Source organism: Porites lutea, chromosome 3, assembly GCF_958299795.1.
Source record: "Porites lutea chromosome 3, jaPorLute2.1, whole genome shotgun sequence".
Taxonomy (NCBI): Eukaryota; Metazoa; Cnidaria; class Anthozoa; order Scleractinia; family Poritidae; genus Porites; species Porites lutea.
Genome location: NC_133203.1, coordinates 6,223,296 through 6,249,601, shown reverse-complemented (window position 1 = coordinate 6,249,601; position 26,306 = coordinate 6,223,296). Strand labels below are relative to the sequence as shown.

The 26,306-nt window shown below is 38.5% G+C and overlaps 1 protein-coding gene across 2 annotated transcripts in view; it reads right to left on the bottom strand.

Moving 5' to 3' along the window:
• Positions 1–24,593, bottom strand: part of LOC140930293 (uncharacterized) — a 30,549-nt gene extending 5,956 nt beyond the window's left edge. Inside the window, exons 1-3 of one of the 2 annotated variants that reach the window (XM_073379972.1) lie at positions 24,468–24,593; positions 3,187–3,669; positions 1,945–2,376 (exon numbers count right to left, since the gene is read on the bottom strand). In XM_073379972.1, the coding sequence (XP_073236073.1) occupies positions 1,945–2,376; positions 3,187–3,628 (874 nt within the window). In that variant the 5' untranslated portion in view covers positions 3,629–3,669; positions 24,468–24,593. Of the gene's footprint in view, positions 1–1,944; positions 2,377–3,186; positions 4,138–24,467 lie in introns of those variants that run through there. The other variant, XM_073379973.1, reaches the window with a different exon arrangement.
• Between the last annotated feature and the right edge of the window lie 1,713 nt (positions 24,594–26,306).

Here is a 26,306-nt window from a genome sequence, read left to right as displayed (position 1 = left end):
ATAACTGTGGTGCGTGCTTTGAATAGCGATATGGAAAAATTTTTGCTGCGTGGTGGAATAACCTATTGTGTGAGTTATACCGTTAGTTAATCTTTTTTTCTAAGTTTACGGCCAAATCCTGTAGCAACAAAAGAGTGCAAAGAGGCTGCAATGATATGCAACTCAGTACGTGCTTGCAGGCCGAGGCGGTCAAAGATGATCTCAATTTACTTAATTAAACCTTTCAGTATAAAAAGCCTGACCTTGGAGCAAAAATAACAAATTCTAATTTAATAATAAAATAAAGGCTTCCGTTAAACACGTAAGAAGGCCACAAACTTGCCAGAATAGGCGTACGTGAAACTATAATTAATGAATTAGAATAATCCATCTTTCGGCTTCTCCAAATACAACTCACGGACGATTCTGCCGAAATTAGAGTAGTTATTTTGGAATGAACCAAGGATTAAGGCCGCGGTATTTTTAAACGTTATGTTTCATCCATTTTGTTTATTCTGGGGGTCAATTAAAATCTTAAAATAACATAGCACGTTTTCAGCCTGTTAGCTGCCGTCGAAGAGAAAAAGAGGGAGTTCCACGTGAGAAGAACGCGTATTAAAAAAAAATTCGCATACATTTCTTACTTGACACTCTTACTGGAAAGTTCCAAACATATCTGCCAGTCTACAACCTTACAGGAATCTACGAGAGCTCCAAAAGTCAAAAGCTTTTTAACAGATGAATGCAAAAAAATGCGGCTTTATTACATGGCGGCAAAGTGTAAAGACTTTTTTATTGTTAACAATCTCCACATGATTTTTTTTCTTCATCAAAATAAGAAAGACTCCAACTTACCCCACCTCTGAGCTCTCCTTAAGAACATGGAGTTTAATTTCTTTTTTCATTACAATATCGAAAGTTTCATGATTTGCTAATTCCACCTCATTGTTTTAAGAACGTTATTAAAAATACCACCCATTGCCTACTGTTTTGATTTCGAACCCAGTTTACAATTTTCGTGATTCTTTGTTTTAAGTCTGGAAAGTTTCAAAACTGTTATTAAGTTCTTCTAGCCTTTGTCGGAAGAAGCGGTGATTCGGTTTGCTGAATCGACCTGCTTTTCGATACTTTTTCAAAACAATTTATGCATGAAACTCAAAAACTACGGTTCAAGAAAGATGGATCAATTCACACAAAGAGAACAGTTTAAGGTTTAATGAAGTGATTGTAAAGATGTGTTAAGTCATTTAGTTTCGCAATTCTTCGCCGGTGTGTTAAAAAGAAGATGCGAAAGGACGAAGTCACAAAACGTTTTTAACAACCGATACGCGCTTGTGACTTTAAGCGGTAAAGATGAAATGTGAATGTTTCGTAGATTTTTTTGGCAATTAAAAACCATTTAAATAAAGTGTTTTCTTATTCTAATAAGCGAAGTTGTTTTTATTTCGTCTAGCGAACAAACCGCTCGTTGAAATGTGAATATTACAGTGAAAGGTATCGGTTTCAAAATTAATTACCGCAGCACTTCGCCTATTTACAATTTAGCACATTAGGGATTTAAATCGAGCCGCTTATAACTACGACCCGTTGCGACAAATTGTTAACGAATACCGAGCAAAACCGCATATAGGTGCATGTTGCATGAAAGCGGGGAAAAGTAACTCATGACCAACGCAACAAATCATTCTACCGGTGAAGCTGTCCCTAAGAATTACATATGGGATATGGAAAAGTTCGGTTATCGTTAAGAAACAGCAAATGTCATTAAGAACGGCGAACAAGCGAAAAATCTTTGACAATAAAAGGATTGTAGCTGCACTTATTAATGACTTTGACGAAGTTTCACCGACTGCAAAGTGAATTAAAAGCTTCAGCCTGTTCTCAAAATTAGGCATGCCGCCCGAGTAATTTTCTTTCGCAAAATAAATGATAAAGACAAACAGAAAAGAGAATCTTGTTACTTACGATCTTCTTTGCGGCCCTGCCCGAAAAAGGTTACGATGGATTCCTTTTTGTAACCCATGGTGTGATGCAGTAATTTCCAAACATTGCGGAGGTTGTTTCGGTACCGTGGACGGCTCGTGTCGCGGCTCCAGCCTCCAGTTACCAACACAGCATGATTACAGCGTTCGTACGTGCACCTCGATGGAAGAGTCGGGGATAAACATCGCGCGGAATTAGGGTTGCAAAGATGTCGGAAGGACTCCCGTGCTCTGCAGTTTGCAAACGTGAGAGTGTCGAGCTGAGGGCGGCAGTCTAAACGCTGTTTACGTAATTGGTCACCCTTTTCATAAACCAGCGGCAGGAAGTTGACCTCGCATTTGAATTGCTTTTGCAAACGGTCTGAACGGTTTATACAGTGGCGCTTTTCCACTCTTCTGATACACTCGTCACGGCCTGTAGAGAAAAAAAGTATACTAAGCACACCGATATATACGACATTCACTGCTTAGAGTTGCCAATTTGTCAATTTACTCGCTTTCTGCGAAATACACTGGAAACGTAGCAGGACTACTGATGAAACTTTTAAATCAGAGTCATATTATGGAACAACATGTAGAGTTATTCTAACTTTTTAGGCTGTGGACAAAATAGTGTGACCATTTCAAATGAAACCTCTCCAGCGGAACTTTTGAACGATAACATGTTTTTCAATATTTTACAACACTAAATTTGTTTTATTTTTTTATAAACATATTTCGCATCCCCTGGAGTTAAAGAGCTAAGAGAATGGTACACTGTAGTAGGATTTCATCGTTTCAGTTCAGAAGTCGAGTAAAGAATCAATTTACATGAAAAATAGCATGTCTCAAGCCTATATTAAGAGAATGTACTTGCAATATCAGACCGCGAGTTTTAAACTATTTATCAAATTTTTCTACACTAAATAAACTTATGCGGCTTTTAAAATATCACTGCAAGTTGAAGTACAATATCACTTTCCACTTCAGTTTATGGTTCAGTTTCACAGATGTATCAGTTTTTGAGTTTTCCATTCAACCCACTCTCCGAGTCTAACGAGATACTTAACTGAGGGAGAGAGAAAGAGAAAGATTAAAAACTCTTCTAAATAAAAGTAATTGCGGAACGATATTGGGGCTGGAATGCCTACACCAGGTCACGCATATATTGTATCGCATATAGATCAGAGCAAGAGATAAATGTAATCAAGTGCGTATCCAAGATTACTGAAAAACCTACACTTACCAGTAAATACGTGCAAACCGTTCATACTTTTGTTGCAGACAGTTCGACTCACGTTGAAGTTGAGGAGAAAAATAAAAACGGTGTGGCCCAAGTTTGCGTCGGGGAAGGGATCTAGCACAAAAACAGCATCATAAGACTTGTTTTTTGAGGAGCCGGAAGTGAGGCGACGCTCTCTTCTATCAGGTAGAATGACGCGAAGTTTTCTTTGCGTTTCAGCAGTGTAAAGCATAATGTTCCTGGTATTGAGATTGCTGAAAATGGAATGATTGCACTTGGGCCCTCTTGAAAGACCCCAACAAGGATCCCTTTGAAGGAAGTCCAACGTAGAGCTGACGCGAGTATCCCAAGGGCTAGAAAAGTCCACCATTCCGTGGACAGACATGTCTCGTAAACTTGCGCTGTAGACAGCCAGTATCCAGAGCATCTTTACCACATGATCCATGTTTCTCTATCTTGTAGTGCAGGTTCCGCTCGCTTTCAACCCTAACAGTATTTGACAAATGCGGTGAGTCAGTCAGTTCTTCTTTATACTCAGCAATAACAATAAACAATTTAAATTTCCCACTGTGCTTTTGACGAAAGCGCAACTTTTCTCTCTACCGATCGATTACTTGATTCCACTGAGTGTTTTCCAGGGCGCATCGTGCATTTTAAAACTTTCCTATTACAAAATTAAAAAACGCAAGACGTGATTGGTCCGCGGCGTCTTCTAACACCGTGCTAATTATTTAGGCAATACGCGGTCATGTTGGGTCGGAGTAGCACTTAATCGTTTTTCTTTTTCACAGAAATTTGGACAAACTGGATCCAAATAATGGACTAGAATTAAGTGATACATAGATAATTTGTTACTAAAGGAAGAAAGAATGCCGACACAAGGCAGATGCGGTTTTTATTGTCCTTTACTTCTCTTAAACTTGCTGCGCGCTAAAGCGAAAGGGAGAAGATTCCCGCATGTTCAGCAAAATAGCTCAAACTTTGCCCCGGAAATTCAAACGTAGTATAATTTCTAGGGTTTATCACGCCCCCTGTGAAAAGCATTGGCAAAAAATAGTGTTGAAAAGCCAAACAGTAAGCGGCGTGCGCCCACGGTTTACAAAATCGGGGGATTACAAGACACTTTCCGAAAAGGAAGATAAAAAATCTCTCTAAAGGTCATCAACGAAATATTTTAAGTTGTTTAGAATGTTTGTGTTTGGAAAAGAATCGTTAACACTTCTCCCGCAAAGCTTCTTTTATGAAGGCGTGATGCTGGGGTATTGTCTTTGTTCGGTAAAGGAGCGGCATTTCTGCAAGTTGTCTGAAAAAGCCGCGCGAAAAATGATCCAACTAATTGAGGCAATGATACTACGGGCTGTTAATAATATTACATTCTTAAGTTGCCGAAAATGTAAACAATAGACGGCAAACTAGCGATATTTATTTTGCAGATGGGCTACTCTTTGAATTGAAGATTGAATATTTACACGGGAGTAGTTATTCGAATTCACGCACGTTTCAAGGGTGCTGCGCGACTCGTCGTTGAAATTCATTTGCGTTTAAGGAGTCGCTATTGTGTTAAACACCGTTGATGCGTATCGAAATAGTTGAATTTTTTCAAGGCGCGGAAAGTACTTCAAACACGGAAAACCGCATGCTTCAAGTGTATCCTCAAGTGGAGAGTACGACAAATGTCTCGCGTAAATCACAGCAATGAGACAGTCGGGGGTGGGGTAGTTTGTGTCGCTAAAACCGCTATGTTGGTCCGTTATTTCGGAAAACAGCAATTTTTGGTCCTCTGCATGTGAGCCTGATTAACCTCTTGTGGAGTTAAAGCCGTTGAAAAAGTAGCGACATGCCGCCTTTATCAATTTAGACTTTTGTAACAATCTAGTAATCGAGAGTTGAAAGATAACAGCATACACGTGAGCAAAAAACGCGTACTATTGACAATAAATACGTCACTGGTCATGTGCTCATGGAGTCGCGTGGGCCGACGTATCTCGAATCACGATCACGTCGCCGTTGGCGACATTCAATTTTTCCTTTACGGGAACAATTGAACAAATTTGATAATGCGTAATCAAAAAAGTAAAATCACTGATTGTCAATCATTCACGCTGTTATCCCATAACCAACTCTCGTGTTGACTGTTAATGTTCAGTCTATTAAGCGTAACGGTCATGGATATATTTTTCAATACATAATAAACTGAACATGACTTTCTGTCTATTGTTACAACCAACCCACGTCTTAAACAAAAAAAGGGTGAAAAACAACAAGCAAACAAGCTGTAAATCACTGAGAACAACGTCTAAGCTTTTGTGCCAAACTTTAATAGGTGCCGCAGTTTTGAAAACTGAGAAAATATCGCAAGAACAATTCGTAACGTCACTGGAATTTAAAAGCCATTACTTGAGGAAAATTAAGCTAATTTAAGCGACAAAGCAGAGGGCGGAGAGTAACTGTTATTTTCGCTTTGCCGCCAACCTTTATCTTCAAAAGGCCTCTAAACTCGAACGCCACATCGTCAGTACATATGACTTTTGGTTGAAAAAGTGACTTATAATTCTAGGTTTAAGACTTAATCGGCCCCCTAAAAAACAAACTTAAGAAAATATCGCGTTTTTTTCGGTTGAAGGGACATTTAAGGCTGAGACGTGATCTGGTGATAGTAACGTATTCGAACGCCTAACAACGAGACAATATACTATGGGTACCTTGAATAAAAGAATAGTCCAAATAACGTAATTTCCGTGAAAAGCACCGCTAGGCGCGCACGAAACCATGTAGCAGTTAATCAAGTTTTTGTTACGTTTTATGATGCGTAAATTTAGCAAATTGGTTTATTGTTTCAAATTAGGCTATCGAAAAGTCTGCCACGTTTGCTGGAAGAACCCATTTGCTCCAAATCGGGTTTATTTCTAGACCTCGCTATGACCAGACGATTTGTCACTCTAAGCCTTAAAGAGGCTGTGTCACGCAGTCAAGTTCATCTTGTTAAATTTTGCCAATTTAACTCGCCCTCAATCGCTATGGAACTTAAAGTAAGCAAAGAAATTACATGTAAATGACAAAATCAGAGATCCGAGACAAACAAATATGTCTCCAGAACATTATTTTTTGAAGTTGCAAGCAGCAGGGAACAACTTTGAAAAATTGTTAGACTGAACAGTTTTCAAAAACCCTAATCTCAATCCGTTTCAGTCTTCTTCAGTTTTGCCCATCCGTGGCATCTGTTGTTTCTGTTATGCTGTTTTAACCTTCCTTTAAAGTTTTAAGCAGTTATTTTTATGCTTCTCTTAATTTAAAGTAATTTCCTAATTTGGCTGAATTTCGTGACACAACTCCTTTAAAACTGTGGACAGAGTCCTTTGGTGTTAAAATTCAGATGAAACCTTTTTGACATAACTTTATCATAGAACTATTTATTTCGTAGGATTTTAGAAAAAGAAATATGACCTCTTTGTGACTGATTTTTTTTCTCTGGCCACCATTAGTCAAAAGGTTTAGGAGAAACTTAATTGAGGTGGTTGCCCCAAAAAATTACGGTACAAGGTGACAAGCATTTGCGAAAATCAGGAAAATGTGTCGGCCACTTTGGTTTCATTAATCTAAGCGCAATAAGTGAGCTAAAGTACCGAAACTTTCCGACCCGCTGGATGTAAAATTTACGAGCCGGTTTTCTTCTAAAACTAACGCTACTGAAGGCGAGCGTCACTAATGTCCTAAATACATCTGCATACTAAAATGCGCGACTTGAGTCTTAAAAATTAATTTTTGCTGAGAGCTGTGCTATTTTTCATTGAGTCTGTGCAGGTACACAGCTTCAACTGAATACCAAGAAATTTTGAGCTTAGGCAGCTACTTGTAGCTGTCTTTCTTTCTTTATTTCCTGCTTTAAGATTAAACGATCTGCGAGAGACGGCCAATACGAACATTTATGCGACTCTGTCTATCTCCATTATCCTCACACATCGTCTTAAGTTTCGGAAAACATAATCTGTGACCACGGAGACCCAATACCACCAGGATAAACTCATAGATTTGTAGAGTACTCAAGTTTTCGACAACTCGCAGAACACTAAACTAACCACGTAACCTTAAAATCCTCTTACAGCCTAAGTCCTTTTTTTCTTTTTCGTCTAGCTGTTCGCAAAAACGACAGTTTGAAGCTTCTTAAGCCGTTTTGGGTCACTGTCTAGACAAAAGTATCCCAAACCTTGCTTGAGTGCACTTTCATTTCTGGTTTAAATTCTCAGCTTTCTGGCTTTTGGCATGCACATTTATATTGAATACTTTGGACGATAAAACATCAAGCAAGTTGTAACGTTAATTTTTCACTTATTTTAGTTTTTGGTGAGCTTTATTATATATACATTCCAGTTAGGAACGCAAATGCCGAGAAACGTGGGAATCAGAGTCAAAAGGATTCAGATAAATAGTTATGGGAAAAAGATGTGCAAAAAAAGCCCGGTGGGGGGGGGGAGGGGGGTGGTACTCCCTTATAAAAGCCATATAAGTACGTGCCGCGGTCTGAAAACGCGCCGTGGTCTGAAAACGGGTGAAGACTTTGCTTATTTTGGCCTGGAATCGGGTATGGTTTTCAAGGGAACTACCCGGAGTGTAGGTACGTATTTAGCGTTTCAATTCAAAATGAGTAAGGAAGAAAGAGAAGTAAGCAAATTGGAAATGGATTTGACGAATGTTTTTGTTTGCGCTCTAATCTAAGTAATGATGACAAAAGGCCAGGTCTGAAAACGGATATGCAAAATGACATTTTTTGGTCTGAAACAGCCTCAGGATTTGGGGAACCGGGCGGGACACCCCCACCGAGAATTCCCAGGAGTACCCCCCCCCCCCCCCCCCCCCCCGAAGCTGCAATCAATTTGGAATACTTCTTCCTTCTGTAAAAGTTATGGATCAAAGGTTTAAGTGATGACGTCACAAGAGGTCTAAGCATCCGGGTCTCGCAGAGTTGGCCTAGGGCCTGGTCTCAAGAGTTGAGTACTTTTTCGACGAAGCTGCAGTGCTGCTCGGCGGGAGCGCGAAGTCTAATGACCGTTCTAGCAATTACAAATAAAGCAACTTAGACACTGCATGTGAGGAGAAACCAATTCAGCCCACGCAACTCCCACTCCCGTCTCGAGTGGCGCGCGAGCGTTTTGTTCCGATACTCCAGTAAAGAAAGAGGAAAAGCTTGTAGCCTAGGCTGTTAAATCTTGTTGTCGTTTATCTTGTTAATTCTGTAAATTACGAAAAACTAATTAAGAGTGTTTTTGATTGAGCATATTCCGGAATTTGGATACAAAGTAATGGAATTAACTCCAGAAATCACTTGTTTAATAGTTTACGCGCTTGCTGTGCTGCGGTAAAATCTGTAGCCCTGCTGCGGACAATATTATGCAACATTCCAGTTAGTCCAATAAAAATCCAAATGGAACTGCATTTTGAAACAATCTTTTTGTACATTCCTGTTCTGAAATCAATTGAATGCACTTGTTAAAGAAACGAGAGGGACATGTTTTACACAAAACCGTTAAAAGAAGAAAGAGGCTGCCATTTATACAGCAATGCGCAAATCGAGTCACTTTGTTTATGAAGCTTTCGCTTTACGTCTTCAGCAAAGAGCATCCCTGTAATTAAGCAGCCAGGGTTACTTTGGCATTTCCGTAAGGTCTTGTAGTTTAGTTAAATGTCACGCGGATCTCTCCTATGTCGTTCTAGCTTGGTGGTGATTTCCGCTTGCGATCCCCCTTGTGTTTTTCAATACATTAATGAAAGTGTCGGCATTTTTCAACTTGAAAATGAAACTCATGCACAGAGGTCGAAACGTCGTTCCCTTTTATCTCTACATTTGGTCACAAATGTTTATTTAAGGAACTGGTTACAACAGCAATAACACACAACATAACCAGGAACATAAAAACGTTGATAATATCGTTTAGAAACAAGGTCTCTAAAGTTTAGATTGTCTTTACCCCTTCTTTACCCGGTTTGGAACCTTGTGTTCTTTACGATGAATGTTAAAGTATTCCTCCAAAGATCAAAGAAATAAAACGCTCAAGAAAAAAACGATCTGATGTTACTGTTGATAAGCTACCTGATGCTGTACTAGGTGACGCTATTCAACTGTTGAGTCAGTGGGTAAAATAATGTGTGAAAATAAAGTTAAAAAGGCCAGTGCTCAAACTTAAACTGGTCACTAAGCAGTACTTTCTTCTGGTACTATTTATTATGATGTACCGGACGGCTCTAAAGTTTGAGTTTATATGTCAGTTAACAGGAGATTTCAATGTCAAGTTTATCAAATGTCCTGTCCAACGCAGTCTAGTCCTAGACACGATGCTCTATGCCCAAGGAAAAATCTATTCTTTCTAAGTAGAGGTTCAGAACATTTTTTTCAAACTAGCATTCTTTTACATTAATATAAACTTCTGCCACTTACCAAATATCACTGGAACTACTCAACGGTTTCGTTTGGATAAACTAAAAGGAAGATGGCAACGATTTTTAGTTTAGTCCACATTCCTACTAGAGAAAAGTTTCAGTATAGTAGACATTAGATTTTATGTAGCAGGTTTATTTTGATTCGTATTCAGTAATTGAGAATTTTATAATGGGTATACATTATCATAATACAGTGAATTGAAAGGTAGATCCAGGCTTCAGAGGTTAGACATCGCTTTAATGTTACAGCTCTGTTTCGTATGACCTAAAGACAACACTCATCAGGCAATTTTAGGGTTTATATTGTATCATCAGGTTTATATTACCCGTATAAACCGACCGAATTATGTAGATCTGCAAGCACTGTTTTCTTTTTGGTTAGGTACAGTAAAACCCGCATATAAGAAACTAGTGATTTAAGAACCTACAGGCTGAAATTTGGCATTCAAATACCCAAAAATATAAGAACCTTATACAAAAGAATCACTCCAATTTTGATTTCTCTGGATTTTAATTATGTGATAAACTTCTGACAAAAAGTTATTGTGTATATGTTTTCTTTGATTTACATTTGTTTGGATTTTCACTAGAAATATGTTTTCCATAAACCATTATGTATTAGTAGTACAATATTTCTGCCAATGGTTACACTTCGACAACCTCTGAAAAATAAGAACCTTTTAAGAACCTCATCAGCCTGAATTTTGAACAACTACCTGTTCAGCCTGACCTCGAAAATTCTAGGTTCTTATATGCGGGTTTTTACTGTATGTGTAACTGAATTGACTCCATCAAACAACTCTACATATCAGGTACGCTCAAGGTACATTGTCTTTAGTGAGTGTAGTGATAAATTTGTTGTTTACTCTAGTGATAAAGCTCGGAAAAAATTATTATTCATGTTATTAGTGGAGACCATAGAACACCACACATCCGGAATAACCTGATCAAGACATTACTGTTTATTGCAGATGGAAATTGAGGTTGTTTACCATTTACAAAAAGTTTCTGCGAAATCCAGTTGGAAAGTAAATGGAACACGACTTTTCAGGTCGTTTCGGTGGAAATTTCCGGAAGCAACGGTACGTCTGAAAAGGTAGGCCTGTTTTCCCAGTCGGAATTTTCCAAACGGAAATATGTGCTCTATTTCTTCAAGGCCATCTTTGATACCAGTTTCAGCCTTTTGCAGCCGTTTTTCAGGGTAAATGGAACTGATTAGAGCAAATGGAAAATTCGATTCCGGGACGAAATTTACCAGTCTCGAATGACTCTTGAACTTTGCTCATTATATTGCTGTTTGCCAATGTAAATGGTAAACAACCTGAAATAATCATTTTGGTGTCACTTTAGGAAACTAAAACCATGATTTGACTTCATCTCACAATGGCACAAGATATTTACACCTTCATGCTGGTGGCAAATTGATCACAAGATTTAGTTAAGTGTCTTCATTTTCCAAACTGAATAACAGGCATACTAAACTGGAAGACATATTTAGTCTGCGCCACAACACCTAGCCCCTATTGTTGGTTTCTTTTATTTCAGTACTTCAAGTTTGTATTGATCTTTCCTCGCCTCGATTATCTTTTATATTTAGCGCTTGGAAAGTCTTTCCTTTTTCTCGTACTGCATTACTAGACTAACTGACTTTATAAGTACGTATACTGTTGTAATTAAACTGTGTGAAAAAACAGTTGTTGTTTGTTTGAAGAAGAAAGAACCTGTTTCACCAACCTGAGGAATCTCCCAATTTCACTTTAAGGCCCTATTCTGCCGCTTTCAATTGTAACACTGGAACGCACTTTCCCGGAAACCAACACAGAACTGCTACTAAGATTTTAAATATTTCAGCCGGTTAAATATCATCTCATAATGCTATTGTGTACTGGGAGATAATGCATGTGCATTTTTGATCTTTCGTAATCTTGTAACTTGAATTTTATTGGTTGTTTTTTTTTCTTGGTTGTAATGACTAAGTTTGCTCAAAGACCAGTTTTAGCAGAGAATGATACAATGCAAATTGGAAGGAAAATACAATTTATGTAAGTATGTTATTGATTTCGCAACCATCGCAGCTGTTCAGCTGTTTCTTCTATTAAAAAACTCATTTATATTTTAAATTTTTTTACTGGACCACCATTGTAGAAGAGAGATCTCCTACTACTTAATCCGTACATACTGTGATTAAAATTGCAAAAAAATGTAGCTCTTACAAGATCACTAAATTCAAGGCATGTTTGCTTAAATAACGCAGTCAAACGAGAGAAATTTTTGCAAAACCTAAGCAAAGCACTTCAAAGCTAAGGTTGCCATTTTCACCGTTCTAAGTGTAATAAATCACTGTTGCTTTAATTGACTGAAAAAGTTGACAGAGTTGAAAGAGTGTTTCAGTCAGTTGAAACCATACTAAACTCTGAACTGTCACCGAGATAGTTTCTGCGGTGCAAGACGCCGCTTTGAACGAAAAGAAGCTCTTGAAAAGTCAGTATCGGTATGGAGATGAACTAATTTGAACATTTTTAACCACCTTTTGACTTAATGGTAGATGAAATCCCGCTACATGGAACAAAAAACGCCACAGACCTTTGACCGCAGTCTGACCGCTCTGGACCCGGTGTTGGCTAATTGCGATCAATTGTTGCAGTGAATTACAATAGGCTGAAAAGAGAGTTGTGCCCACGCTTGAACCTTTGCTTTAGCTCCACACTATTAAGCTAGTCTCTCTAGTTGTTTGATATCTACGGGCAGGTTAGCTGCGGACATCAAATCCTTAGTCTCTTACAAGATCCGAGTGGCAGTACGGTCAGGGTGACTTATGGCCGGACAACATGCCCAAGTGTTCCCATTCTATGTCACATCGGAACAGTGTCGGAATTTCTTTCTTTTTTTAGACTTCCTTTAAAAGGTTTCTTGAGTTTAATCACTTGTTAACGGCCATTATCTTGAGCGCGCATTGAGATTTTAAAAGCACCGTAAGAACCATGTTATCATTAGAATGGCGTTGCACTCTGTTGCACAAACCTCTTCGACGCACCGGCGCCTTCCAGAAGGAACACTTTTGTCTTTTCAGTCTCGAGAGAGGCTACCTCCTAACAGTTTCTTGAGACCTTAATCAAGGAAACGAAAGCACTGTGCCGCCAAAAAACATAAGATTCTTTAGTTTATTTTGGTATAACATCCTCATACAAACACTAGAAACTCCTATTAGGACTATCAGAGACTTGTAGAATTTTCCGAGGCTTAAACCTTTGAATGTGGGAGAACTGTTTAAAGTCGTGCGGGTTCTCATTTCAATTCTTCCGTGTCTGACATTATGACAAGTAGGAGAGGAAGAAAAATAACCACTTATTACAGATCGCGAGAAAGGTCAAAAAATATTAGTCCGCCTATAAGGCTAACTACCTATTTTCCTGCACTAAGAAAGATAGAGTAGACACTAAGTACACCGATTAATGTAAGTTAAGATCTGAACTTTAGACCCCATAAAAACCTTAGTCACTGGGTGTTGGCGGGAAGTGCTAGACGATAACAATGTTTCACACGGTAATGCTGGAAAAACAAAACAAGTTGGATTTAGCCGATTAGTGATCAATGACTACTGAAAACGAACCGGGAAACTTATTCATAAATTGTTTCTGGCTGTTTTTGGTGGTTGCAAGAAAAAAATATGTATACTGCCAACGGTATGAATGACTCAAGTAACCGGGAAACCGAATGTAAAGATACTATAACTTGAAAAAGACAAAACTGAACATACCATACAAGAAATAAAAATATTTTCCTGCTATATAATTGCTCATCTTTTTCGATGGAAGAGTTAACTGCATTGGTTGTCGCTTCGTGTGGTTCCAACCTTCAAAATTGCGTGCGTAATCGCGTAACTAACTTTAACCTTTCGCATCGGTTTTTGAAGCTATATTGGTTATCCGATGATTGGTTATAAACGCTACTGTAATTGTGTGGCGTTTCCAATTGATTTTGAAGCTTTGTGGCTGCACAATTGCAATTCATACTTAAATAAACGCTCACGTTCATATAATCCTTTTTTTCGGGGTGACAGTTAATGCAGGATCAGTTAAGCTTCTAAAAACTGAGAGATAAAAAGGCTTTAATGCGCCAGGAAGCAATTTTTCGTTCTTAATGTAAGGTATGTGAAATTAACGCAGAAAGCACTAATGCAAGTATAATCGGTTCCCTTTAATGATTCAACAACAAATCTTCGTAACCGTTTTTTTATAATCTGATTTCAACTGGGGATTGTACGAAGTTTTGAAAATCTTGACATGTTAAAGTTCAAAGCGAAGTTTGTTTGTTACGTGTTAAGAACTCAATAACATGATGCTCGTTCTTTTTTAGAAATTATCACTGATACAAGCCCAGAGTCGATAACAACCCATGTAATTTAGCCTGACGTTTTTTAAATATCTTGATTTATAGCGTTACTGTCGCTGACTGTTTCTTACAGTAAAAGAATGCATGGCAGTTTTTTTTGCATTCTCAAAAATACGGCGTGGGAGGTCGTGACAACTCCCGCATATACTGATTGTGCCTGATATGCCTCACCCAACAACCCCCTCCAAACAATACAGCTTCAGAGATACAAAAATTCCTTTCAAACCTACCAAACATCACTTTGGTTTAGATCTATTTTGGAGATGCTGGAATTTGTACACTTTTTACATTGTTCAAGGAAAAACAGAGTGAAACATATTGGAGCAAATTTTAGTAATCATAAGCTAAATATCGTATGTTCTGGTATCCGAAGTTTTTTTTCTTTTATATAAAATCATCACACCCCGTTTTGGGTTGGAATACAATGGCATACCTTTCCATTTTATTCACTAGAGACACCTTAGATGAACAATATAAACGGTAAACTTATTCTGGCGGATAAACGACGAAACGGTGAACAAAAAAGTAAAGCAAATTCAAATTCACGTGAAAGTCTTTCTGTAAGTCAAATTTCAGGACCTCTTCGAAGCGAAATAAGCGCTTTTGAAAACGACTGAGGTTTTACTTAGCATTCAGCTGGCTGATCTCAAAAGCTTTACAATGCTTCTATGTCGATTTTGCTTTTTCGCGACCGCTATCTCAGTCCACTTTTTCTACAAGTGAATTAAAAAAAAAAAAAAAAAAAAACGAACGTCCCTAGACAAGTGAAGTCACCTTCTGTTTTGATTTCTATATTTCTATATTCAATTATATGTAAAAGCTAAAACGAAGATTTTTGAAAGCGGGCATCGCGTAAAGCTGATTTGCTGAATAAATGCTGAAAACTATTCCTGAAGGATAAAAGTTTGAATAACGTAAACGTGGAGAGAGGAAGGACAAAAGCTGTACTCACCGCGTTGCTTGAATCACGATTAACAAAACGCCTTTCCGAATGATCAGACCGAGTGAAAGAATGCACTAAAATGCGCGTTTATCTAATGCTCACCCAGCTAAAAGGAAAAAAGAAAAAAATTGAACGGATATCCATTAGAGAACCACTTGAAACGCAGAATACTTAAGAAAGATTATCTATGCCCATTGGTTCACATTTAACCACAGAATTAGAGCTGAGTGTCTAACTGGAACCGAAACGAGGCGAACCGACGCGCAACGAGTCTTAATACGTCAGACAAAATAACTAGAATCCTGCGATCAGACTCAACAACACTTAAGAGTCTTGCGTCGGTTTTCTTTGCCGTCTGTGCGGCTAAAATTCACGTCAGATAAATGAAGCTGTGTTAAAGGATTTAAGAGCTAACATTCTACCTTTCACAGAACAGCATACAAACACGACATTCTGTTCCACTTTCATGGCCTAAAGGCATTTAGTTGGATCCGGAATGATAAGTACAAGAAATTAAAATAGCATCTACGCAACTGATCTCTCGAGATCTCATCCATAGATAGAAAAACAAAGAATAAACCCCGCGGAGACTGTTCACCAAAGCCTTAACCAAAGAGTTTTTAAAGTTTGCTGAACTTGCTCCGATATCTGCTACTACGTTCTTTACATTTCTCCTTTAATCGTGTTTATTAGTGACTTTTAGTTTTTTAACTCGCGTACGAATGAGAAGAATCCCAATTACACGTATTAAACTTCAATGTGGCAAGATAAAAAGTCTCGCTCAAAGGACTTAAGTAAGCTGACAGACGTTAGTAGGAAAATATACTCTTGGATGTTGACCAGCTGGTAAAACAGTTTGGGAAAATGAGGATGGGACTATGTAACATGCTCATTTTGAACACATTTTCATGCTTTTGTTTTACCGTAAAAGGTGTCCTTAAATGAAAGAAGATTTTTCGCGAACACTGAGATTAATAGCTTGTCTGGATAATCGCGACAAAGCTATAAGCTGGAAAACTTGCGTTTAAACAAATATAACCACCAGTTCGCTAAATCGACACAGAATCGAGTTCGTTTTCGTAAACCGGCTGGAAATCTTGACAAACTTCCGCTATATATTCTTAAACAGAACCAGAAAAACTTCCATTTGTAATGACTCTTCAGTTACACGCACTCTCTAAATAGCGATATTTGCAAAGTCCCTGGCTTAAAGGCATCGTTGGGGGTAAGAGCTAGGGGGCAGTCTAGCTTTGGACGTTATCGTGGGGTATTTGTAGCAAAAGGAAACAATGGATGCTCAAAATACGCTTTCTTTATAAAGATAGCAGTGCTCCCCTTACAGAAAAATACTGTAGCTGCGTATAGCAAGATATTTGTCGCCTTTGAATATTCGAGTCTATTAGACGCTAACAAAGGTGACTCAGCAAGGTAGATAGAACTCTTGTTTACAGTTCAAAACTATTAAAGCACGTTAAAAGGATTTCCGCGGGCACCTATGGGATTCCGGGTTTGCGGTCGTTTCGCCAACGTCCTGCTCGCTAACTTCTAAAGTCGTTTTGGGTCAGTTCCCCAACTACTTGCACCTGGTCAGTGGCTGAAAGAACGAGGTATATACATGCGTGACGCACTTTTTTGTATCATGGATGAGAGTACGAAGCATATACCTGCGCAGCGCTTGTTTCGCTTCTTAGCGGAATGACATGAGACGCTAGCGAGCGGGACGTCAGCGAAACGACTCGTACGGGAAACGACCGGTCACCGGATAACGTTTAGAAACTAAACAGTCGTAACTACATTACGTGTCACTGGAACTGACAGGTTGCAGTAAAAAAGATAAATTAGTTTCGCAAATTGAGTTTGGGTAAGAAATACTAAGTTAAGAAGGGATTTTTCATTAAGACGTTAAAGTGGGGAATTTAGAACCATTTCGGTACCGGCTGATTACTAACGATCAACCTCAGTCATGGCCGAAGCCTCCAAGAAACGTCTCCAATTGAAGAAGCTGAAATAATTCAACAGTTAGAGTGATTTGCGATGAGTCGTCTGACGATATACGCCATAGATGTTTAGTGATTTTTAAACATTTTTGGCACACATCCCTCATTGATTCACGACAAAATCCTCATAGAGCCTTAACCTGACGTCATATCCGCCATGTTGGTGTTCTGACACAATATGGCGGCGGCCATGATAGTGTCCCAAACCAGGCATGTGGGAGTTCAACACTTTGGCGCTTTCTTTTGTTGCAATAAATTCGCATAGCTACTTGCCATGCCTTGCCTTGTTCTCATTCCCCGCCCACAAATATTCGATCACGTGGTTTCTGTCACAGTCCCTTCTGAAATAATCTGCGCATGTCCCGCTCTGCAGCTACAACTTGACATTGAATCCCAAACTCTTGTTAATCAAACAAAAAACTGAGTAAATTAAATGAGTTTGCTCCTGCTCTTTCCTAATAATTTGGAGCAATTGTCATACGGCAGAGGGGCGTCCCAGGGGCGTCTATTAGACACAGGGTGTACATATTAGAGGGGGGATAATACAAACTTAAATGGGTAAGAGGGGCGTTTATCAGACAATTAAGAAGCGTTTATGTTAGAATGGGCGTCTTTGAGATCATTTACGCTATTAACAGTATTGTCCAGGAGTTTCTTAAACATTTAGAGACGAGTGTGGTCGTTTTCGTGCTATATGGAAGGACGTAGATAGTGCATTCCTAAACCAATTTTGTAGCTTTCAGTTTAAGCGATCAGGTTAGTAAGCTGCGAATTTAGTCCAAATTTTGGCTGCCAAAAACAAAAATGGAGCTTGAAGACATCCAATTAGCACCACAATACGCTCTTAGGTGTTGCAAATCTTTTAGGAAACTTGAAGACAGCCAATTAGTAGATATAGGTAATTGCATGATTTGTAGTGATATTTGGCATAAATACGAAATTGTTATACGTAATTTCACGAACCGTAAGGTGAGTGAAATTTAAGACAATTTTGAAATATCATAAGTGGTATTTTTGCCAAATATCACGTACAAATCATGCTATTATTTGTTTATACTACTACCCGCAAAAGGTTTGTAATTTTCACATGTAGGTATTTCAAATTAAGCTGAAATACCACTGCTCTAAGCCAATCAAATTGCAGAAATTTCTCATGTAGTAGTATAAGATATAGGTAATTGCATGATTTGTATTTGCTATACGTGATTTCACGAACCGTAAGGCGAGTGAAATTTGAGACAATTTTGAAATATCACAAGTGGTATTCATACCGAATGTCACGTACAAATCATACTATTATTTGTTTATACTACTACCCACAAAAGGTTTGTAATTTTCACATGCAGGTATTTCAAATTAAGCTGAAATACCACTGGTCTAGGCCAATCAAATTGCAGAAAATTCTCGCAGGAAAATACCTTTTTAGTGTTACAAATCTGATTTTTAGCCATTTCCATGTTAATCAGCGGAAAACCGGTCCAAAAAGGGGGATTATGGTCAAATGGCGGGCTTTTTTCCTGCTCGCCAGCGAGTTAAACCGGCAAGTATTGAACAAATTCCACCCACAGCCTCACTCACGGAAATTAAGGTGATTAAAAATTTTTTGCCTCCCAGTGATTCTCAGGAATTACTAGGCTTCTTCTAGTTTCCCTTCTTCCTTCTTCCGTAATATATATTGCCATTGGCTCAGTTGGGAGAGCGCCGATCTGCTGTGCGGGAGGTTACGGGTTCGAACCCCGAACGGCTCAAACCTCAGGGTTTTTAAATAACTGAGAAGAAAGTGCTGCCTTTGTAATGACGTCTGCAAACGGTTTGACTTTCTAGTCTTCTCGGATAAGGACGAAAAACATTAGGTCCCGTCTCAAAGCATTTACACTTATCTGGTTCTTGTGGAACGTAATAAAAACCCACACCATTGGTCGAAAAAGAGTAGGGGACGTAGACCCCGGTGGTGTGGTCAACCTTCAAATATCACATCACTCACACCATGGCCTATGATGTGAACATCTATATAATATTCAACATCTATATAATACTGAACATCTATATAATATTCGACAAAAAACGAGCCTCTGCCAACAGGGAACCTTAAGCCACGCCTGAACTAAAGGGAAAATGAATTCGAAAGTGCTCTTATCTTTATGTCGCGGTACAGTTAGAATTCCCTGACTTTTCCATGACTTTGCAAAATGATATTTTTCTCTAACCATTTCCTGACCTATACTGAACATGAATCTCTGCCAGAGAGAGAGAGAGAGAGAGAGAGAGAACCTTAAGCTACACCTTAAATAGTGAAAAGGAATTCGAAAGTGTGCTCAACTTTGTGTCGCGGTACAGTTAGAATTCCCTGACTTTTCCATGACTTTGAGAAATGATATTGTTCTCTAACAATTTCCTGACCTAACCAGAACATACGTCTCTGCCAGCAGAGAACCTGACGCCACGCACGCCTGAACTAAAGGGAAAATGAATTCGGAAGTGCGCACAACTTTGTGTCGCGGTACAGTTAGAATTCCCTGAAATTTTCCTGACTTTGAAGAATGATATTTTTCCTTAACCATTTCCTAACCCACATAAAAAATGAGTCTCTGCCAGCAGAGGACCTCAAACCATGCCTGAACCAAAGGGAAAAAAGAATTCCGAAGTGCGCTCAACTTTGTGTCCGTACAAATAGAATTCCCTGAGGGCAACCTTGAAACTTCTATATCTGTTAAAGCGCTATTTTTATTCATAGTTTTGTTTTACTATTTTCCTACTTTCAGTATGTGATGTTGTCATACAGTTACTGCTTTCTTATTTTAACTTTTTGAAAAATTTATTGTAAGGCAACTTACAACTTTAGTATAGTGCGTTATTTTTTATATTGTACATGCATTTATTTGCAAAACGTCGACGTTTCTCAGGACTATTGGTAACAAATTATGTAGATTAATTTTCAAGTCTCTATAAATAGCATACTATCAAAGGCAATAAAAAATATTCATTTTCATTATCACTGGGCGTCGAACACCAACAGATTGTTCATGACTCATCATAAAATAAAGCTTGTATAAAGTTACCAAAAAAATCAATATATACGCTGGAATCCCTATTTTTTCAGACTCCTAGGGAAACGGAAATTCGAATTAGCGAGAGGTTAAAAAGGGGCAAATTAGTGTTGGGCTGGGTAAGGGAAGTCAGTTTTAGTTCAAATTATCACGAATTCCGAGAAATCGAGGTTCGAGATATGGGAGTTTTTCTTCACTATATTCCCCAAAAAATGCTAAAAAAGGAAGTAAATGTTTAATTACTGCGGGAGCAGACTGCCAGCTTTAATGATGTTATTGTCCATCTATGGGTTATGGCTAGACGTTTAAAACATTCTAATTCACTTTTACGTTGAAGTTCCCACAAGTTTTCCTTAATACGTAATTTGATATACCAAGTCAACATATGCACTATTGAGTAAAAATTATTGTGTTATTGTGTAAGGGCTAGGGATCATTGTTGTGTTCTTTGCGAGGTAACTGGTGTCTTGCTATTCACTTGGTATACGGTGCACCATCCCGAATCTGCACCATGCACAATTCATTCGAACAAGATAATTTAAAATACGATTTTCGAACCTCATGGGGCAAGGCAATTGATTCGAATTATCGAGAGGTTCACAAAACGTTGGGTATAAAACTACAGTGTTGAGCTGGCTTTGGCTCAAATTTTGGCCAATTTCAAGAAACCGAGTCAGATCGAGAGATGGAAATTCTACTTCATTTAAATGGACCTCACTTTTTGTCTCGTGATTCTCTCAGTTACACATTTTAGTTAACATTCACTCTGTATTTCCCATTGTCGCATGTCTCTATGTGTTTTTTTTAGTGTGCTACTTTCTGCATTGATTTCAGTCTTTGTATCTGCTTTCTTTTTCAGGACACTGTTGAAATTGGGGTTTATTCTAATGCTAAATCAGACGTTCCTATATAAATAAACAAATAAATAAATAATAAACAAATGAATACAAAGTTTTACGTTACGTTACGTCACTCAAAGTCAGAGGAACCAAAACTAAGCTATTGACAAACAATGCAACGCTGATAAATGTGGATTTTCCTGCTATTCTTTCAAAAACGACGTCAAATGATCGGCGAATTGTAGGTTTCGCAGAGAAAGGTTATTTTATTTCCTTTAGTTTTACTTGAACTCGAAAAAGTTTTAACATAATCTAAAAAGTTATGATTTTTTGTCGCGTGAGATTTTCTTTAAAATTGCAACTGACATTGTTTCAAGTTCCTGCATTCGCGGTTCCTGTTATTAAACATGGACTGCCTGTGAACCTGGGCAGCCTGTGGATAACACTGAGAATCCACCACACATAGGCATGTTTATGTGATGAGAGAATGGACTGTAATTACACATGAACTCTCCAAACATTCAAGTGCCTTATGCTGACTGCTTGCCAACTCCTGAGTTCCATGCAATGCTCAATCACGCTATCTGATTGAAACAACCCTTAAGCAGCAAAAAAAAAGAAGCGGGAGTGAGAAACAGCACCAGTGTAGCTAAGTATAAAGTAGGAGCCGAAAAGATTGATGGAAAATGGAATCGGCTTCTTTGGGCTCTAATATGCAGACGCGATCTTTCTTTAGCGCAAGGTGGCCCAATGCAGCCGCGTCGGGATGTGTTGTTACGCTTAGGAACCCCTGGGATAAATCTCAGATGAACGATTGAACACTTAATCTTCTCAGAAATTAAGACTTTTTGAAGAGAATAAAAATATATTTTCTTTTGTACAAAAAAAGTCAGCTCGAACTTTTGAAACATGGGGGGCTTAATGCCTCTTACTTTTGAAAAGAATAAGATAAACGATCTGCCAAGAATTTTTGGAAAGGCAACAATATCACACAGATAAATTTGTATCAGTTTACAAAATAATCCTTGCAGACTCTTAAATGACGTGCTGTAGAACAATACCAAAATAACTTCCTGAATAGTTTGTTTCTTAAATTTTCATATTATGTAAAACCTTTTTATCAATATAGCCAGTACATGTCACAGCCGCTTTTAAAAGATATAGTCTTTACGGCTTTTTACTATGGTCCTCGCAGAAATTCCCCTTTGTGCCGTGAATAAGAATTTTATGTCCAGCTTAGATCTGTGTAAGTTTCTCGACATCGTTTTGAGCGAGTTTAAAGCTGAATACAGCTTTCACTGTACACTTGCAAAACAACACATCAGTTGGTAAACGTTTAACGATTTTGCGACTGATTGAATAAACAGTAAGCATATGATCTTTAAATATTCCGAGCGGAATATACAATCGAATGATGCAATATTTGTTGCTGAGCAAATGCTGCGCAAAGATGAATCTTGAACGGATAGAGAAGGAAATCTTGGCTTTTACATGGAGAAGGTAGAAATTCCGAGTTGATTATCAAACGTTTCGCGCAATTCCTTTGGGAGTTCTTAAGTGGAAATTATTTTTTCCATTTCTAGTTTTTGTCTTTTTCGTTGGGTTCGGCTAAACTTTGAAGTGGCTCTTTCTCTCTTCACAAGGTCAATTTTAATCGTTGTATGTTTATAACGCGATATCTTCAACCGGATTTCTTGTGTAAATTGTAAAAGCACCCAACATTTTCAACATTTAAGTTAAGGATAGACGTTGTCTACGTCCACCCTGTTTCCGCTCAAGGGCGTACAGAAACATGCAACATAAGGAATGGCGTATTTCAACATTCAACATGGCAGGATTTACACTGTTGACGAACCGATCAACAACAACATATCTTGACCAGCAACCTTAAGGGTAGCTTTTCGTTCAACGTTGAAGGATATTTTGAACGGTGTGTTAAGACATTCAACGCTGTAACATAACTGATTTAAATGTTATATGTACGTACTTCGAATGCGAATTACGTTTTATCCTCCTCCTATCCCGCCAGCCACTTTGACTCATTTTTTAGGTACAACACTATTCAACTCAAGTACGACCCTAAACAGTGAAGATCATCAACAGGGAAAAAGTGTTCGAAAGGACGCAGAAAATAAGGTCAAAAATGGGAAAATGAGATTGATGGAATAAAAGAATGTGATTCAGCAATCAACAAAGTGAATGGTTTAATTCGAAATAGGCAACGCGAATGCACACTCTATAGGGAGGAAAGTGGTGGTTATTGTATTATAGATAAAGAGGTTTGCAGAGTTGTGAAAGAACTGTACACGCAACATGGCTAGCTGTCGGATGATCGACCTCTCCAAAGTAATTACCAGAACTGTGACTTGAGCATTACGCAGCATGTCGCTTTCGCTTCGGCAAGCACTGATTTCAAGTGCAATTTCACTGAGGCTTGAGGAGGGCTTATTGTTTTTAGTTTATTTCGGAAGCGCGGACTGCAAACGACACTTGGAAAACATGCGTTATGTAAACTGTAGCTCGTTCTGTTAACGTATAGGGTTTAAGCTTGAGAGCAGGGTGACTGCGTATTCACTTAATTAGCTTTTTTAAGGCATCACCAAGGAGCTTAGATTGATCAGCTAAAAGAGAGTATTATGCAATGAACTTATAAAGAGATATCAAGTTATTTCCTGACGTTTGATCGTGAATTCTTACATTTCATAATTTGAAAAAAAGAAACAACCAAAACAAACATGATCTATTTTGTGTTCTCACCGAAATCCTCGACCATCTGGGGGACATCATTTGCTGTGAATGCGTTTGAAATTACTCTCGTGTGTGTCAACTTCCGTGCGCGCACTTTGTGGTTGTAATAAAACAACATTAGGAACGATAAAACAATGAAACACAAAGAAAGGTTTTCTCCAAAGAATAGGGCTACACTTTTAATCTCTTAACGGTACCCAGTGTACCTAAAGGACTCAGTTGAAAGAACGAAAAAGTCTTGTTTCAACCCCGGCTGAGGTGGGATCATTTCGTCATTCTCGCCGCCATTTTTACTGATACGCGCAAATAAACATTATTTCAAAAATTAGCAGATAACGACTTTATTGCGGGAAACGTATAGCACAGATTGCAAACCGGGTACAAAACGTCTTACTTTAAAACTGTCTCCGGAGCAACTGGCCATCGCGTCAGCACCCTTAAATGTTTCCAGCAATGAAAAGGTTCTGATTTAGCACGCTCAAGAGGCAATCTTTTGTCAAAGCGATTTTCTCTGTTACAGCTTGTGTCGTGCGGTAAAGAAAATGTCAAAGGTCCATGTACACTGACCAACGGCGCTTTGCTTCGTGTTATCAATTTCCTTGGGGTTAATTGAGTTCGATTAACTCGAATTGTCTCGTTCTTGTAAGACCTTATAAACGACCCCATCAATGGCAAACAATGAGGAGTCAAATACTTGGTCAAAAACCTTGTGGAAAGCAAGGCTATTAGCGAAAGCTATTTTGTCGCGAAGACAAGATCTGCGTGGATGACTAGATGAAAAAAAGTTTGCATTGCTTGGCAAAGGCCGGAATTTTGCTAACAAAAACTGACCCTAAAAATAATCATCAGTGCAAAATGTGTAAGAAACTGAAAAATTTTCACCAACCTGCTCTTTAATGTTTGTTCGTCTAGCGATGAGTATTTGGTCGTTGTCCCAAATGTCACTTCGGTCTTCAATGGCCAAGTTAGCTTAGCGTGAATGTGACACAGTTTTTTATAGCTACTTACCCCTCTTCCGTATGACAACCCCTTCCGGCAAGACAGACCGCAGCGGATACCTTTATTTTGGGGTTATACTATCCCAGCGAAATCTGTAAGCTTAGCAATTTACGATTCCGGGCAGACAAAAGACAGAAAAATATCCTTCCTGTCCATACGATGTCCGCGATTCGGTTTGCACACGCGGTGTAGTTCGTGTTTTCTCAAGGACACATAATGTTTATCGACAATTATTTACCCATTATCAAAACAAGTGATCTGAAACCCCAGAGACAACGGAAAGGGTTTGACCTAGAATGACAACGAAACCATTTCTGCGGTTTATTAATTTATACGGCATTGCATTCATCGAAGTTTTTCTAGAAACAGGAATATGCCTTGTTGCTCTGTTAACACGCAACTTTCGCCGCAGGCCGCGACTTAGGTGTAAGCAGCCCGAAAGAAAAAGAGACGAAGAAAGCTCGTCTTACCAGCGTGGGTGGTCTAATGACATTTAAAGAGTTTGATTAAAGAAAGAAAAAACATTGCAATAAATCTTTTGATTAAAGAGATTTGGAAAATTAAAATGCGCGCCACCATAGGAGCTTTGAGTGGGCAGTAGGTAAGCTGAATAGTTTTCAGTTTCTTTGTCAACATTTGATAAGGAAGTTTGCTGTCATTCATTTATTTCCTTAGTTTTCACAAATAACCTATGAACATTGTGTTACCAAAACATTCGTGTTATTCCATACATTAGGTGTCGATGGCAAAACGTTAATTAGACGGAGATTTGCATCTTTTTCCGAAATATTGTTAATACGTTCATAATCCGGTAACGGGGAGTCTGTAATCCGCGGCACGTGAACCCTGTCTGTGAAACAACTTAAGACACCGTGACATTTTACAGACACACAATATTCCTAGAATTAGATAAAGCCTGTGGGAATAAAAAAAACACACAAAAGAGATAAAAAAAGACAGCGGATACAATTTAGTAAGGCCGTAAATTGTTTGTGCCATTGCTGACGATAGGCAAGGACCTTTTAATAAGCATTGTGGAGTTTTCAAAATGTTTACCCAGCTAGAAGAGGTTTCGTTACCAGTATAGAAGCAGAAACTCTCATTTGTTGCTCAAACTGACTTTAAAATCCCATTCACACAGTCAAAAATTAGAACCACCTTACATGACATAATAACATGAACACAGGAAAGTACTGCTCAGTAGCTTTCATTTGAATGGTCACATTTTAGGATTCCATTGATTCACAGACTCAAAAATTAGAACCAGCTTGTACAGCACAATCAACACGTACCACAGGAAAGTGCTGCTTAATATCTTTCACTTATTATCGAGACTTTAGAATTCTTTCACATATCTAAAAATTAGAACCACCGTGCGCAGAATCAGTAACACGGGAAGGTGTCAAACTTTGAGATTCCATCCAGATTCCACAACGTGCCCCAAGAAATAACACTAAGCATACAAGAGGATTTTACACAAGAAATCACAGAAGAAATTAGACATTCTAGAAGCAGTTACCACAGTGGAACCTCGATTTAACGAAACTCTATATAACGACGATTTTCTTTACCTCGCCTATAGTAAATAATTTGGAAAAGAACCTCGATCTAACGAAACCTTGTTATAGCGGACACATTTTGCCAGTCCTTTGGCCTTTCGTTTCGAGGTCAGTTCCACTGTATCGCAGTTTTATTTTTATCTGCAAAGAAAAGAGACCTACAGTGC